This window comes from Rattus norvegicus, chromosome 18 (assembly GCF_021556685.1).
Source record: "Rattus norvegicus strain SHRSP/BbbUtx chromosome 18, alternate assembly SHRSP_T2T, whole genome shotgun sequence".
Classification (NCBI taxonomy): Eukaryota; Metazoa; Chordata; class Mammalia; order Rodentia; family Muridae; genus Rattus; species Rattus norvegicus.
The window spans coordinates 30,551,080-30,566,051 of record NC_141551.1 but is presented as its reverse complement, the minus strand read 5'-3'; the positions used below and the strand labels follow the sequence as shown (position 1 = coordinate 30,566,051).

The window sequence follows — 14,972 nt, the reverse complement described above, 5'->3', positions numbered from 1 at the left end:
TAGAATCGCGAGCGGCGCGCGTGCGCACTGGAGCTCGCTGCCCTCCCATTCATAAAAAAGCCATTTTCCCAGGCAAGGGTTGCAACATCGCCGCCGAGGCAGCGAGCTGAGCTGACAGCGCGGAGCTGGCGCTGCAGGACTCAGAGAGCCTTACCGGCTCCTCTGACTTGGCGTCTGTGAGTACAACGGCGACTGACCCACTCTGGTTCGGGGATTTACACAGACGTGGAGCGATGCTTGTGACTCTGCAGCTCCTCAAAGTAAGTCCACAACCGGTTTGGGGAACCAAAAGTACCCCCTCGATGCCGTGACGCGGCTCCCCTCGGGCTGGGGCCAATGGTGCACTATTTCGATCCCCTTTGGTGTCCCTTCCCTCGGCGTGCGCCTCCTCGGGTCCCTTGCGGTACACCGCAGCTACCAGGCGCGCCCGGCCGGCACGGAGCTGGGGGTGTTCACAGCCTGGCACTGCCGTTTTCGACCCCGGGCATTGCCAAGCCCGGCTTCCGCGCCCTGTGCGACTCTGGAAGCCCTGTGCGTGTCAGGGGAGTTTGCCTCTGGCCTGGCCTCTTCTACCACCACTCTCCTTGAGCGCTGGAACCCGCAGCCCCGGGCTCGCTCTGGAGCGACCGCTTGGGACTGGGGGGCGCCCTAGGTTTGGGCGACTCGCCCACCCCCGGGCTTCGTGCCCACGGTGCCAGCTCTCTCGTGGGTCTTCCCAGCCCGCCTCAGCGGCCTATGCTCGACGTAGCTTTTTCTTTCTTGGTTCCGAGCCGTGGTGGACAAGGTTTCCTATCCTTATGCTTTCCTACTGGATGGTCAGCGTGGGGCCGGCCAAGGACTGAGGTTTTCTGCTCCCTCTCCTTGGCGAGGAGGTTCCAGGCCGTCTGACCTTTGCTCGGCTGCCTCATTTTATGCTGTACAACTGCCTTGTTTCGCTCCTTCTGGGCCTGAGGCTCTTTAGCCACCCGGTGCCCCCCTATCCTCAGACATCGATCTTTGCCAAGCCCCAGGGCCCCTGGGCCTCTCGCTAAGGCTGTGGTGGGGGCTGAAGGTGCGTTTACATAACGCCGGGCGTGTGGGAGCTGGAGGAAGAGGTTGCGTGCGTAGGAGAGATAAGGTGCCCACTTTCCCTCCTTGTTGGTACCAGACTTGACAACACCGAGAATAGAGGATAAAGACGGTATGTTCTGAAAAATTCGGAGTCGCCAGGGCCACGGGGGCATTGAGGAGGGTAAGGGGGAGGACGGGCTTGGCCAACCCCGGCAGCTGGAGCTTGGCTTCATCACTGGGGCCACGGCTGTGCCCAACTCTCTCTCCAAGCAGACGATCAAAAAGCATTTACAGTAGCTGCTCTTGGGCAAGAAGACGGTTTCTCAATTCATTTGATTGGGAGCTGGGGGTTGTGAGCAAAGGAGGCGAGAGGCAGAAAGATGGTTGCATGACTTGAAGGGCTGAGAGGGATGGAGTTCTTGGCGACATGGGCTGGAGGGGATTGCATGCTGGCTGAGTAAAAGGGAAAGCTGTTGGCTGGGCATCCATATTGTCAGGCCTGGCTCAGGGCAGAAGGCCTCCCACTGCGCAAGGAGGCTTCTCAGACACTGTGATGCTGCGAGGAAAAGATCGATTCCTTGGGGTCCTCAAACTCAGTGGCAGTCTCTCCTCATCAATGTCTCCAAACCAGTGGCGTGATTCCCCCATTTTCAGGAGAGGCAAGGGAACCTGGGGGAAGGCAGGAGTCCTGCACATCTCCTCTGTAGCTGACCAGTGCTGCAACCTTCCTGACAGGCCTCTACGCGGCACAGAGCTGGAAGGTGAGACCTAGAGCGGTTGGGAAATAGGGGTTTATCAATCTCTTAATAAGTTCCGTCTGGCCTAAGGCCCTACCCAATATTGCACTGCTGGATTTCACAATGTTTAGAGTTCTCCGGATCTTCACACAAATGGAGCATAAACATCTGAAATTTTCTGCTTCTAACCCGGCTCTAGCGCATGCGGATGTGAATGGGTCTGGAAGGAAAGGACTACGGTTGCTCAGGCTCTTTCTCTGAAAGAAAGAAGTTGTAGTGTTGACACGCCTGAGTTTTAATTTCTTGATTGCTACTACTTCTTTGAAAAAGAGGGTCCCTTGGTTCCAGAAAAATTCTCACCAGGCTAGAGCAATTGAACTGTGCTGGTGGGGTAGTTAGATGGCTGAACTCTAGGTGGACAGCTAGGTTGAAGGCCCTTGAACGACGTCCCTTGGTTCTGTTCCATCTCAAATTTTTAGACCTAAGTTCAAGAGTCACTTTCCTTCTGGGATGTCCCAGCTCTCTCTCCTCGGGTCCCACGACCTTTCCCTCAGAAACCGCAACCTCAACCACAGCTTTGGTTCAGTCGGGTGGGAGGAGACAGACCGCACAGAGATTGGATCCATTCAGGGAAGGTGGGAGGCTGGGCAGCTGTGGTCCTTGTTGCCTGTATCTCCTTCCTGAATTGGCAATTTGGAAATCACCCTTTGCCCAGTTCATACTTCTTTTTCACTATCTTGCAAACTTAGCACTATATGTGCCCAGGGGTTTGGCTGACTTTCTAAAACAACAGAAAACAAATGAAGGCAAATTCAGTGATCCAAAATTAAGGGAGACGAAAAACCCATCAACATGTTCTTAAGTTTGTCTTTTGAAATGTGTTACTCTGGGGTTTTAACGTCTTTGGATCATATATAAGGGCTTTAAATTCACTTTCTGCTGTCAAGTGTCGCTTAACATGGTATCTTTCTGCCCTGTTTGTGGATTTGTATAACATTTTTAAATTATTTTTTGAGTCACGTACTCATTATCTAGTCCTGCTTGACTTCAAACTCAGAGTTCCTCCTGTCTTTGCCTCCCAAGTGCTGAGATTAAAGACTTGTGTAGCTGTAGCCAGCTAACATTTTCCGTGAAATCATGCCTGTTAGATATGGCCTAGGTGTTCAAGATGGCCTAAGGAGAAAGAGCCCTCTTTTGGTTCTGAATCTAAGGGTGCCTGTCCTCTGGTGGAGCCCAGGGAGTTCTGTGTGCCTAGCTGAGGGAGAATTCCTACCATTTGACTTAGTCTACTAGAATGTTTGGAGCTTGGGGAGCAGACTGAACAGGGTTTCTTATCTGCCAGCTGGCTTGCTCATTTGAAACAGGGTCTTGTCCTGTAGGGACAGGCTAATCCTGACCTTTTTTGTTGTTGTTGTTAAGAAAAGGTTTTCTTGTTCTTAATTGCATCTGTGGGTACTTCATGTGAATGCAGTTGCTCACTGAAGCCTAAGGTGTTGGATGCCCTGGAACTGGAGTTCCTGGCAGTTGTAAACTGTGTGACGTTGGTGCTGGAAATCAAACTCAGGTCCTCCTGAAGGCCAGTATGTTCTCCTGACCACCAAGGTAACTCTCCAGCCTCCTTTAATCCTGGGTGCTGGTTTTACAGGTGTGCTATCACAAGGAGTTAGAAGTTGTTTTGTCTTGGTTTTGTTTGTTTGTTTATTTTTTTTTTGAAACAAGATCTTGACTGACCTGGAACTTCGCATGTAGACATGCTGACCTCCAACTTAGAGCAATCCTCCTGCCTCTGACTACCTCCTGAGTGTGTTGGTATTATAAGCAGGCTCCACGGTTCCCATTTTACAGCAGGTTTTGTTTGTTTGTTTGCTTCTTAATAAGGATGGTAGGGAAGAGGAATACAGTGACTAGGTTTTTGCAAAGGGACAATGACTAACACAGGGAAATTTGTATATTATTGGTTCTTTCAGCCCAGGCTAGGGGCTGGTAAGGATAGAACTTAATGCAGAACAAACTCCCCAAGAGCCTGAGGGACCAGAGGCAACCAGTAGGGCTGCTAATGAGTGGCTAGGACTGGGGTTCCCTGTTAATCCTGTACTCCTAGGAGGAGGGTCTAGTTTTAAAGACATTTTGAATAAAAGGCACAGGAAGTACCTCTGATGCAAAAGGGTATTGTTGGCTCTAAGGGAGCTAGGGCTCCCCTGCATATCCGGAACAGCTGACTAGGTTGGAGAATGTATCCACGACATGTGGTCAGGCTTAAGGGGCCCTGCTGTTCAGCTGTGATAAGGTGGTTCTTACCGAGGAAGGGCCTCCAGTCTGTGAAGGAAGGGAGGAAGCAAGGCGTTGTAGGGAGAGCACAGATGTTCTAGGTCTAGTGGAGGAGGGGAAGGGGCCCCAGGGCAGGTGGCCACTTGCAGAACCGTTTCCCTTGTCTGTCTGTTTCTGGCTGGGAAAGGGGGAAGTCATTTCCTGTTCAATCCCAAGAGTGAGCTAAAAATCTATTGTCAGTTCTGTTTCTTGGTGGAGCTTAGGGAGACAATAAGACCATCTTGATGACTTGTAAAAAGAAGCCTTCCAAGGTACATGACAGGGCTCTGAAGGCTTCGGGTCGTATGCTACACTTCGGCTTGAACAAGTAGTTCACAATTGGTACTACTGGTTAGCAGACTCCATTTATTCCCCTTTGTGGCGTGGCTTCTGATCCCTCTACGTGGGGTACTGGGCAGACAAGTACGGGGGTATGCATACGGCGAAGCAGAAACTTGAAACGGGTTAAAATTGCTCAAAGTACAACAAGGGGGAGGGGAAAGGGCTGGAAACTGGTGATGGGGAGAAGGGTGGAGGACCACTGTTCTCTTTTGTGATCCCTAACATGGCCAGCTGTGAGTTCTTTAGTGCTAGTAAAATAGGGAGCGAGTGAGGGTGTGTCCTCAGACAAATTCAGCTGCCTTGCTTCACAAATTGGCTTCCCCCATAAGGCACAGAGAGGGAAGTCCCTGACTTCCCCTACCCCCTCTCTTAAGGGTCTTTCTAAAAGCAGTAAGTCGTTATCTGGCTGTAGCTTAATTAACTAAACTGGGACAGGGTCACAAAGGACCAGGCATTGGTGTTCCAGAGGGGTGGGTGGGCTCCCGCAGCCATGACCTTTATTTTGAATTGTTTTAAAGGGTTAAACAACCCTCTTGTGGAGGAACCCGATAAGACTGAATGGGCAGCAGAGAAACTGTGCGTTCATTCAGAGCTTCTGGCCAGTTTGTCATTAGCTGACTTGGAGGTTTTAATGTGCAACGGGCAGGTTTCCCCAGTATTTCCCAGCTCCCCTTCTTAGGGTAGGATGACCAGCTTGTGAGAAGAGTTGATGTGCCTCTTGATCCTTGTAGCCAGTGGCCAATTCCCTCCCCCAGGTACCACTGGCAGTGATGGTCAAGCTCTGAGCCGCCAGACCATCAAGGGACTGTGGTGGGAAAGGGTGGGGGTGGGGAGCTTGCTGATTCATCAGCCCTGGCCTCTTCTAGTTTCCTTCAGTGGCTCTCCCTCCCCACACACACACACCTGCACTGGAAACTCGGTCATCAGAGATGCCTAAGGAGCCCCCTCCCCAAAGCATAGCTTGGTGGGTGAGGAGGGAGGGAATCCCCTCTCACCTCAGTAGTTCCGCATCCTTTAAGGGCTATTTTTACAGTGAAACCCTGTGAGGTCATCTACATAAAGACTTCACAACATAAAGTGACAGAAAAAGTAGCCAAAAAAAAAAAAAAAAACTGGATTGAAATTTTTAGCTAGCCATCAGGGACAAACGCCCTATCTGGAGTCATTGATCTGCTGACTAGGTTACTGAACCTGTCTCTCCACCTCCAGTCACACCCTAGGGCTGGCGGTAACTGAAGGACCCATGGCTAGGAAAATGATTGGTGCTTATACACTTTTCCTTGCATCGCCTGCAGTAAGGAAAACTTCCACCAGTCATTGTCAGCTAGGGCTCCTAGACTTCAGCCACAGGGTCACATGACTGAATAGGAACACCTTCCATGTTGGTCACTTGCTCCACCCTGTGACCCTTTGTACTTTAAAGTACCTTCCCCGGCATGCGTGTGCACAGAAGTGTTGTCTTCCCCAATGGCTCTCTATCTTACATGACTGTTAGTATGCATGTATGTATACCACACGCATACCTGATGTTCTTGGAGGCCAGAAGAGGGTGTCAGATTTCCCTGGAATTCGAGATATACACAATTGAGAGCCACCATGAGGGTGCTAGCGACTAAACCCAGGTCCTCTCCAAGAACAGCAAGTGCCCTTAATTTGCTAACTGCATTCCTCAGGTCCCTCGATAGATATGATGTCTCTCCACTGAACTCTGATAATCTAGTGGTGTCAGTAAGCTATGGGGCTTGTGGTCTTCATTACACTAGGATTGCAGACCTGACAAAACTGTGCTTTAGGGACCAGAACTTAGGTCCGCCGCTTGCACAACAAGCGCTCTGCTGACCAGCCTTCTTCCTAGCCCCGTGCTTTGATTTCTAACGTCAGAATGGGCGCTATCTGCTAAAAAACAGAGAAGAGTAAATGAGAGAATACACGACCAGGTCCAGCAGAAAGCCTGGCACCAGGAAGTGCTCCATATTAGCCCTTCTAATAATTAGCAATTATTATCAATCTTATTTGGTTAAGGTGAGGTGACAGAAAGTTCCTTCTCATGCTAATCATAGAGCCGTGAGGCACCTCCTTGGTTAAGTGCGGGATTGGCATCATTTCCATCCAGAATCTTCAAATTGACCATCTAGCTCTTCCCAACAACTTACCGAGGCAAAGCCTCCTCTCCCGTTTATGTTATATAATTCTCTTCCTTGGAGGAGAAGCAGAGGTGCCTGTGGAGGTGCACTTAACACCTGCAAGGATGCACGGCAAACTGAGGGGTGGAAGTGTCCCAGGGTGGAGACTGAGCTTGGGAATAGAACTCAGACCTGGGGGGTTTTGCCAGGCGGGGAGTAGGTTGTGCCGAGCGGTTGTCAGACCTGCAGTTTAGGAAGTTGTTTGACTTTCTCAATCAGCCACATCAATTCAGCAGAGGCTCTGAGAGGCTGGCTGGGGCAGGCCTAAGCAAGTGTGAGCTGTGTCTCACCCCATCAGGGTTTGCTGAGAGGCTGGCTGGGAGGGTTGAGGGTTATCGCAGGGAGATGCCTTCTCGAACCAAATGTCAGATGCTGCGTGTCCTGAGAGAGCTGAGTCACTGGGGGCTGAGATCCCACACTCTTCTCAAGGCTGGCCTAGACTGTCAGCCCAGATGTTAACAGCTGCCCCTGGAGCATGGTGGGAGCCTGTGGATAGCACTATCCTCACTGCCTCCAGTGGCTGCTGCAAACTGACTTCCTGGCTTCGGTGTCCGTCACCGATTCCAGGATGTGTTGTTAAGCATCCTTCAGTTGCCTGAGCGTTTGCTTCTGCAAGAAGTGCAGCTGTTTTGGTGACCTGCTTGGGAAATCAGTCTGACTCCATGGCTTAAGGGCATCATTTCTTCCTCCTATTGCGTGATCAGCTCTGTGCTCGGTCCTGAGATAAAAACCCTAGCTACAAGGGCCAATATGGAGCCACTTGAAGCTTCCACAGGCATTTTGTTAGCAGGTGTTCCCAACCTGGGCTTTCTGTAATCAGAGGCTCTTCTTGTCCTTGTCCGAGGAGGAAGGTTCTGGCTGAAACACGACTTGGCTGAGACCTGAGAGTCTTACTTGTGGTGCTTTATATTATGCAAAAGGTACATTTTCCCCCCTTTAACCAAAGACCCTGGACTAGAACCTGGGGCTTCTAACTAGCTGGTTAGAGGAAAGGCCTTGGGAATCTCCTTAGAACAAGTGTACTATCTGAAAGGTAGCATTCCTTAGAGATGCCCTCTGTGGATGGATGCTTCTTCCCCACCCTGACCACAACAGTTCACTTGACAAAAGAATGTTCTTCAGTGACAGGCCTGCCAGGTGGCTGAGGCAAACCGACTCAAAGGTGATGATGCTCTGTGCTGTGCGCGGTGCCTCACACCTGTAATCATGGCGGTTGGGAGGCTGAGGAAAGAGAACACACCACCTATGAGTTCAAGACCAGCCTGGGCTATTACATAGTATCGTAAGTTTCAGGCCTACCTAGCATATAACGTGAGACCTTGTCTCAATAAACCGACAGTTAAAAAAGAGTTCTGATTTCACTGAAGAGAACTTTGGGGGCCCTGCACTTGGTAGACTTCATCCAAGACAGACAGGGGTATAGTGTATGAAGAAAGACCTTCAGAGCCAGTAGTCAGTGCCCTGTGTGACTGGGAACTGTCTGGTGACGAGCGCTGAACCATGTAGAGAAGACTGGAGTTTTCGTGTTTGGTGGCATAGGTGATGCATAGACCAATGCTGTGTGATAGCCCTTATTTCATGCAGACTAGAAGCATCCATAAAAGCACCTCATCTCAGAGCTGCGGCAAGCATAGTTAGCAGTGAGTTTCCTCAGCCTTCTCCCTCCATCACCACAAAGACTTTACCATAGTTTGAGTCCCAGGGAGCCAGGTGTCACTGTCTTGTGATACCAAGATGGTCCCAGCAAGTAGGGGAAAAAAGAAAAAAAAAAAAAAAACAGAACTAGAAACCTACCTCACATCCCCTTGGCAACACCTTTGCTGCCATATAAACCATTGAGAGACAGGAACTGTCATTAGCATCTTGAAGAGGCCCTTACAGAAACACCATCCTTGACACACCTTGGCAGCCCATTGTGTGTTGTCTTTCTGAAGACCCTTCTTCCTCTTCTCATCCTTCCCTTCCCCCAGTCCCTTGAAGTTCTTTGTGAAATCTTCCCACAGTGTAATCTTTCCTTTGGATTCCAAATCATGTCTCCTTTAAGCCGAGGTCCCGGCCTTCTGCTGCTATTTCTTTAAATTGATCTCCATCCGAATTCCAAATGTAAAGGTCAGCAGGCAAGGAAATGGCACTTCTAATAGAAAACAATGTGCACTTTCTAAATTTGAACCAAGCCGTTTCCGCTCTTTGATTTAAGTGACTTCCTGGGGTTCCGTGTCAGGCACTGCAGTTGAATCTCTGGCCCTATGCCAACTTAAAATTGCACTCTCTCAGTGAAATTAGAAACTGATCTAGGGCTGGCTTAGCTATTCTAGTAAGTAGCATTTAGTCTGAATGTTCAGCTCAGCACTTGAAAATGGGTGATGTGAGTACCCCTTGAGAGGATTTCCCATGCAAGTTGCTGGGAGCTCACCTACCCGGGGGTTATTGGCTGCTGGCGGCTGCTGCTCTTGGAAGTGGGAGTAATAGGTTAATGTCCTGGATGAGCAGGCATCAGATGCATCCCTTCCTTCTCAGTATCCAAATTGAAGGCTTTTGTTTATCCAGCCCATGAGCTCCAGGGAGCACACAGGAGCTGTTGTATCAACCACATACATGGCCCTCTGTGCCCGGCACAGTCCCTGCAAGGCTTGGAAGTGCTTGTTTAGGAAGTCAAAATGGTTTTATTTTGAGGTGGTGATGAATTGTTTAGTGCTTTCTATGTACCTAGCTGTGTGCTAGGTAGCAGGTGTACATTTTCTCATTTAATCCTCAAAATAACCCCGTTAAAGACGGACAATTCAGGGTCCCAGCACTCAACACTACAGGGGCAGGTGGACCCCTGTGAATTCAAGGCCAACCTGTCAAAACATTGAGTTCCAGGGGCCAGCCCCGGACTGCACAGTGAGACCTCCCTGCTATTCTCTCTCCCCCAAAGGAGGGGCAAGATGGCTCCTTTGCTATAGGTGCTTGTTCACAAGCCTGAGGACCAGAGCTCAAGCATTGTCATCATACATAAAGGTGGGAGGAGACAGAAGACACTGTCCCCTAAGAGGAGTTTTGTCCCTCCGTCTGTTGTCGTTGTCCCCCGTCCCCCCCATCCACACACCCATTAAAAATAATGTAGGGGTTGGGGATTTGGCTCAGTGGTAGAGCGCTTGCCTAGGAAGCGCAAGGTCCTGGGTTCGGTCCCCAGCCCCGAAAAAAAAAAAAAAAAATAATGTAAGCCAGGCAGTGATGGCACATGCCATTAATCCCAGCCCCGGGGAGCATATGGATCTCTTGAGTTTGAGGCCAGTCTGGCCTACAGAGTGAGTTCAGGTTAGCCAGGGCTACACAGAGACACCCCCTCCCCCCCCCCCCAAAAAAAAAAACAATTTAAGGAAGTTGTAACTTGTTCACAGCAATGCTTTTAGGATTAAAGCTGTCTTTGAGACAGGCTCCCAGTCTGTAGCCAAGGCTATTCCCCTTTGCTTCCACTTTCCAAGTTCTGGGTTTACGGGTGTAGACCTCCCACCCCTAACCCCCACCTGTGGTGCCGATAACCAGAGCCAGAACCTGTGAGGCAGGATAGGGAAGCCCTCTTCCACCAAGCTGCACTTCAGCCCACGAGATGTTATTTCTTCCAGTATTGTTGTCAATTTTGATCATTTACGCCTCGGGCATTTCTAGGAAGATCACTGAAGGAATCTAGCTTCCGTTTTATTTAGGCTCCCAAGGCCTCGTTTTAAGATTGAGGAGTGTGTAGTAACAGGCCATGTATTGATACTCAGAATCCATTTTCTCTTCTTCCTTCCTCTCCTCCAGGACCCCTAGAAGCCTGTCTCTTGGTGCAGTTCAGGACCTCCAGCCTCATGGAGCCCCCGATTCCACAGAGCGGCGTCCCTTTGAATCCCAGCTCAGTCATGGTGCAGCCCCTCCTTGACAGCAGAGTGCCCCACAGCCGGCTCCAGCACCCACTCACCATCTTGCCCATTGACCAGATGAAGACCAGCCACGTGGAGAATGACTACATAGACAACCCTAGCCTGGCCCCTGCCACGGGTCCCAAGCGGCCCCGGGGTGGGGCCCCAGAGCTGGCTCCTACACCTGCCCGCTGTGACCAGGATGTTACTCACCACTGGATCTCCTTCAGCGGTCGGCCCAGCTCTGTAAGCAGCAGCAGCAGCACTTCCTCTGACCAGCGGCTCCTGGATCACATGGCTCCACCACCGGTGACTGAGCAGGCCTCCCCCAGGGCTGTTCGCCTCCAGCCCAAGGTGGTCCACTGTAAGCCACTGGACCTCAAGGGCCCAGCAGCTCCACCAGAGCTAGACAAGCACTTCTTGCTGTGCGAGGCCTGTGGGAAGTGTAAGTGCAAGGAGTGTGCGTCCCCTCGGACGTTACCCTCCTGCTGGGTGTGCAACCAGGAGTGCCTGTGCTCCGCCCAGACCCTGGTCAACTACAGCACGTGCATGTGCCTGGTGCAAGGTATCTTCTACCACTGTACTAACGAGGATGATGAGGGCTCTTGTGCTGACCATCCCTGCTCCTGCTCCGGCTCCAACTGCTGCGCCCGCTGGTCCTTCATGGGCGCCCTCTCTCTGGTGCTGCCCTGTCTGCTGTGCTACCTGCCAGCCACGGGCTGCGTCAAGCTGGCCCAGCGCGGCTATGACCGCCTGAGACGTCCCGGTTGCCGCTGCAAGCACACGAACAGCGTCATCTGCAAGGCAGCCAGTGGGGACACCAAGGCCAGCAGGTCCGACAAGCCTTTCTGACACTTTGGATGAAGACTGCAGTCCCTCCTGCCAGTCTCCTGAGGCTGACCTTGCTCATCTGTCCTCTCCTAAATCCTAGATTGGGAAGAAACTGGCAGAGAACACTACTGCCTAGCCTCGAGTCCCCAAAAGGATGAAGATACACTTTGGGGGTTTTCATGGTCTTGAAACTTTGTTAAACAGCAGTGACAGTGTCGGGATGTGTAAGGGGGCAGTTTTCCTATTTCAGAAGACTGAAGACAGATGTGGACACAAAATCTGCAAGTTCAGCCACTCAATGGCCTTCCCAGCCCCTCTTCTCCCTCCCACTCTGCCATTCTCTCTGCTCCTACCTGGGAGGAACAGCTAATGGGAGGTGAGATACCTCGAGGAAGACCCTCAGAGCCTTGACTTCTATCTTTCCGCTTCTGTCCATGCCTGTTGGCCTTGGCCTCTTGAGGGTGCACCGTAGCAATTCCTGCTGTATGTACTTGATGGCTGAGAACAAAATGGCCGGTAAGCTGCCACCCTGGAGCCGCCGGATGGATGAGGAACCGCCTGACAGTGTGTTCCTCCTAGCTTCCATCACTTACCCGGCGGTGTCCACTCATCACACCATCCTCCGGTTCTTAACCAAGTCACAGACTGGCCTGCCTGCTATGTGTCCTGAGCTCTTACTACTCAAATTCTTTGTAGAAACTTGCTGGGTTAAGAAGGCCAGGATGACACAAGCAAGACCAAATATCATTTTGCCAATGAGTCTGAGGCTGTGGTCTCTGGATCCAGCCATGGTGTTTTTATATGTTTAATTAAACTAGATGCTATCGGTGTTGAAACAGTAATAATACAACAACTTGCTTCCTTTTGGGCCACCCCCAGGAAGGGCTGATTTCAAAATCTGGGGGCAAGCCACCTCAAGGAGCGTTTCCCCCGCCCCCTGCACATCAAGAATGGCAAAGAAGAGGCCGTACCTCCCATTGGCAGAATGACAGTTGAGCCGAACTGGGGTTGGGTTTTCTTCTGATTCTGCTGCTTGCTTTTTGTGTATAGTGATGCGTCTGTCTTTATGTACATAGAGAGATGACAGAGTCTATTTTAGTGTTAGGAGGCCCCGGTGGGGAAGTCAGAAGATGCCAGAGAGGGTGGGGATCGATTCTCCAGGGGCTGCTGGGTTTGAGCCCCACTTTTTTTGTGTGCAGCACACACACACCCCTCCCAACAGCCCCCAAAGACGTAGCAACTCTTTCTCACACGGTGCTAAAGGACTCAGAAAGCGCGCAGCACGTCCAGTGGGTAGGTACTTGTTGCATGCAGAAGGCTACAGTGTCTCTGGTCCTTGCCCCCAGCCGTTGCGTGGGGTTTTGTTTTGTTTCTTTGGTGTTTTTGTTTTTGTTTTTTTGTTTTTTTTGCTTTGTGTAGTATTTTGTCTCCATCCCTGCCTCTGAATCAAGAGATAGCACCTGGGTCAGAAGAGGTACCCCAGGTAAAATTGGGAGAGCATTAGGCAAAAATCCTGTGGAACAGTTCTGGTTCTTGGAGTGAGCTGCCCCCAGGGAGGAAATAAGGAGGCAGGTAGCTGTGAGTGGAGTGTACCTATTGCTCTTTTCTCAAGGATTCACCCCCACCCCCACCTTGGAAGCTACTAGTAGTAGTAGTAGTAGTAGTAGTAGTAGTAGTAGTAGTAGTAGTAGTAGTAACACTTTATGATTTAGAATAAGTTAATAGTAACCATAGGTATTTATTGATCTGAGGAAGAGGGAGGGTTTTGTTTTCAGCTTTATTTATGTAACATTTACTGGCTTGTAAAAGGCAAGTATAAAATCCTGCATCTTCATCGTCTACAGCTAATCCATACACCTCACCTGCCCTTGCCACAATTGCAGTGTTCTTGCACAGATTGGAAGGAAAGATAGAAGACAAACCCCACGATCAGCAAACCACTTAACACTAATTGAATGTATTATAGAAGCTTTCTGAAGGGGCTGGAGATGTTTTCCTCGGATGAGGTGTGTGCAGGGAAACTCCCCCAAAATGATAGCGCACACGTGCACTCTTTCCAAGAAGCCTGGGAGCTTTGCCCAGGGTCTCTCCCTCTGTCCCTCAATCTGTCTCCACAGGACAGCTGACCCAGTGGCAAGCTGCACTTTGGCGATCTTGGTCTACACACTTCTGTGGATAGTTGAGTTACATAGGCTGTGTATGCGCACATACACATGACATTTACATACACACACCTTCTCCCACACAGACTCTGTTTCCTGGCAACCCCTCCCAAACCCTGATGTTGTGTACATAGCTGTAAACACAGATTTTTATGGGTTTTGGTTTGCTTCACCCCAACACACACCCTTGTTTTGGTTTGGGAATGATGTCTGCAGAACTCTCCCTCCCCCTCCCCCCAGGAGTTTACCTTGGGACCCACTTACTCAGTGGTAAGGGAATGGGATGAAGGAAGCATCCTTTTTCCTCTGCTCTGTTTTTCTCTGGCTTCTTGACAGACACCTACACATGGGGAATGCAAATACACAAAAATGGGGTAGTTTGTTTATAGGGCCCCCCCAGCCCCCTTGCCAGGCAACAGGCATTGAGAGCACAGGTTCTCACAAACAGAACATTTCTGTAGCTGTTTCTGACTTGTTTGCTAGCATTTGCAGCTTGCTTGGCTGAGTTACATCATTTAAGACACACCAGCTGGTCCTCACTCTAGACCGGGGTGCGTGTCAGTTGTGCCTGAAGCCGAGGACGGCATCCGGGATGTTGCTTAAAGTACCTTGGCTCCTGGGTTTCCCGCATTGTAGGGAAAGACTGGTATTCCTGTGGGGTCTGAGTCTAGGCTAGCCACACCTTCCAAGCACAATCCAAGCTCCTTAAGCCAAACTGAAGGGAGCAAAGAGCAGCCCTTACTCTGTTCTCAGGCCCTTCTCAGATGGCATGGTGGGAGGCATCCTTGTGATTGTGATGGGTCCTTTGAGCTAATGCCATCCGCATGGATGGGGCCCAGCTGGATCACAGCCCCAAGGGGGCAACATACACCAAGTTGGTCGGGGCCAGAACCCAGGTACCCATCACTCGGAAGCAGCGTGGTCTCCAGTGCTGCTCCAAGAAATGGCTAAGGTGTGTGGGCAGCACAGATTTGCACTGTATAATTTACTAGGACATCCGGGGCTTCCCTGGCCTCCCAGTTATGCATTTGGTGAGTAGCTCCGTGCCCTCCCTGATCTGTAATGGTGGATGTCAGTCCTGTGTTTCCATTTTGATTGTGGGTGGCTGTGCTGTTTCTTAGCTTGCTTTTCTCTTGTGTCCTGTGGTTGATTTCCTGTTAGCAGCACTAGAGCTGTGCCCCAGCACCCACTCCACCACATTCCTGTGTCACTGTAGCCCCCCTGTTCACCCCCCACCACAAAAGTTACCACGAAAGGTTTCCTTTGTAAAAAATATTTATTTTGAAGCTCTATTTTAATAGTATTTATTTTAGAAAGTCTACTATTGTAAGAGTTCTTCTGTTTGTGAAGAAAAAAACAAGTTAAAAACTGAATGTACTGATCTAGAAGATATCTATAAATATATATTGTTAAATATATACATGGCTGCCATCCTCATCTGTGTCGCTTGCGTTCGTTTGCCTGACATCCTCACCC

The 14,972-nt window shown here is 50.4% G+C and overlaps 1 protein-coding gene across 1 annotated transcript; it reads left to right on the top strand.

Moving 5' to 3' along the window:
* Positions 1-9: 9 nt before the first annotated feature.
* Spry4 (sprouty RTK signaling antagonist 4) lies at positions 10-14,907 on the top strand. Its single transcript, NM_001106150.1, is given in 2 exon segments — positions 10-260; positions 10,406-14,907. A coding segment is annotated over 1 exon segment (903 nt). The 5' UTR covers positions 10-260; positions 10,406-10,452; the 3' UTR covers positions 11,356-14,907.
* The last annotated feature ends 65 nt before the right edge of the window (positions 14,908-14,972 follow it).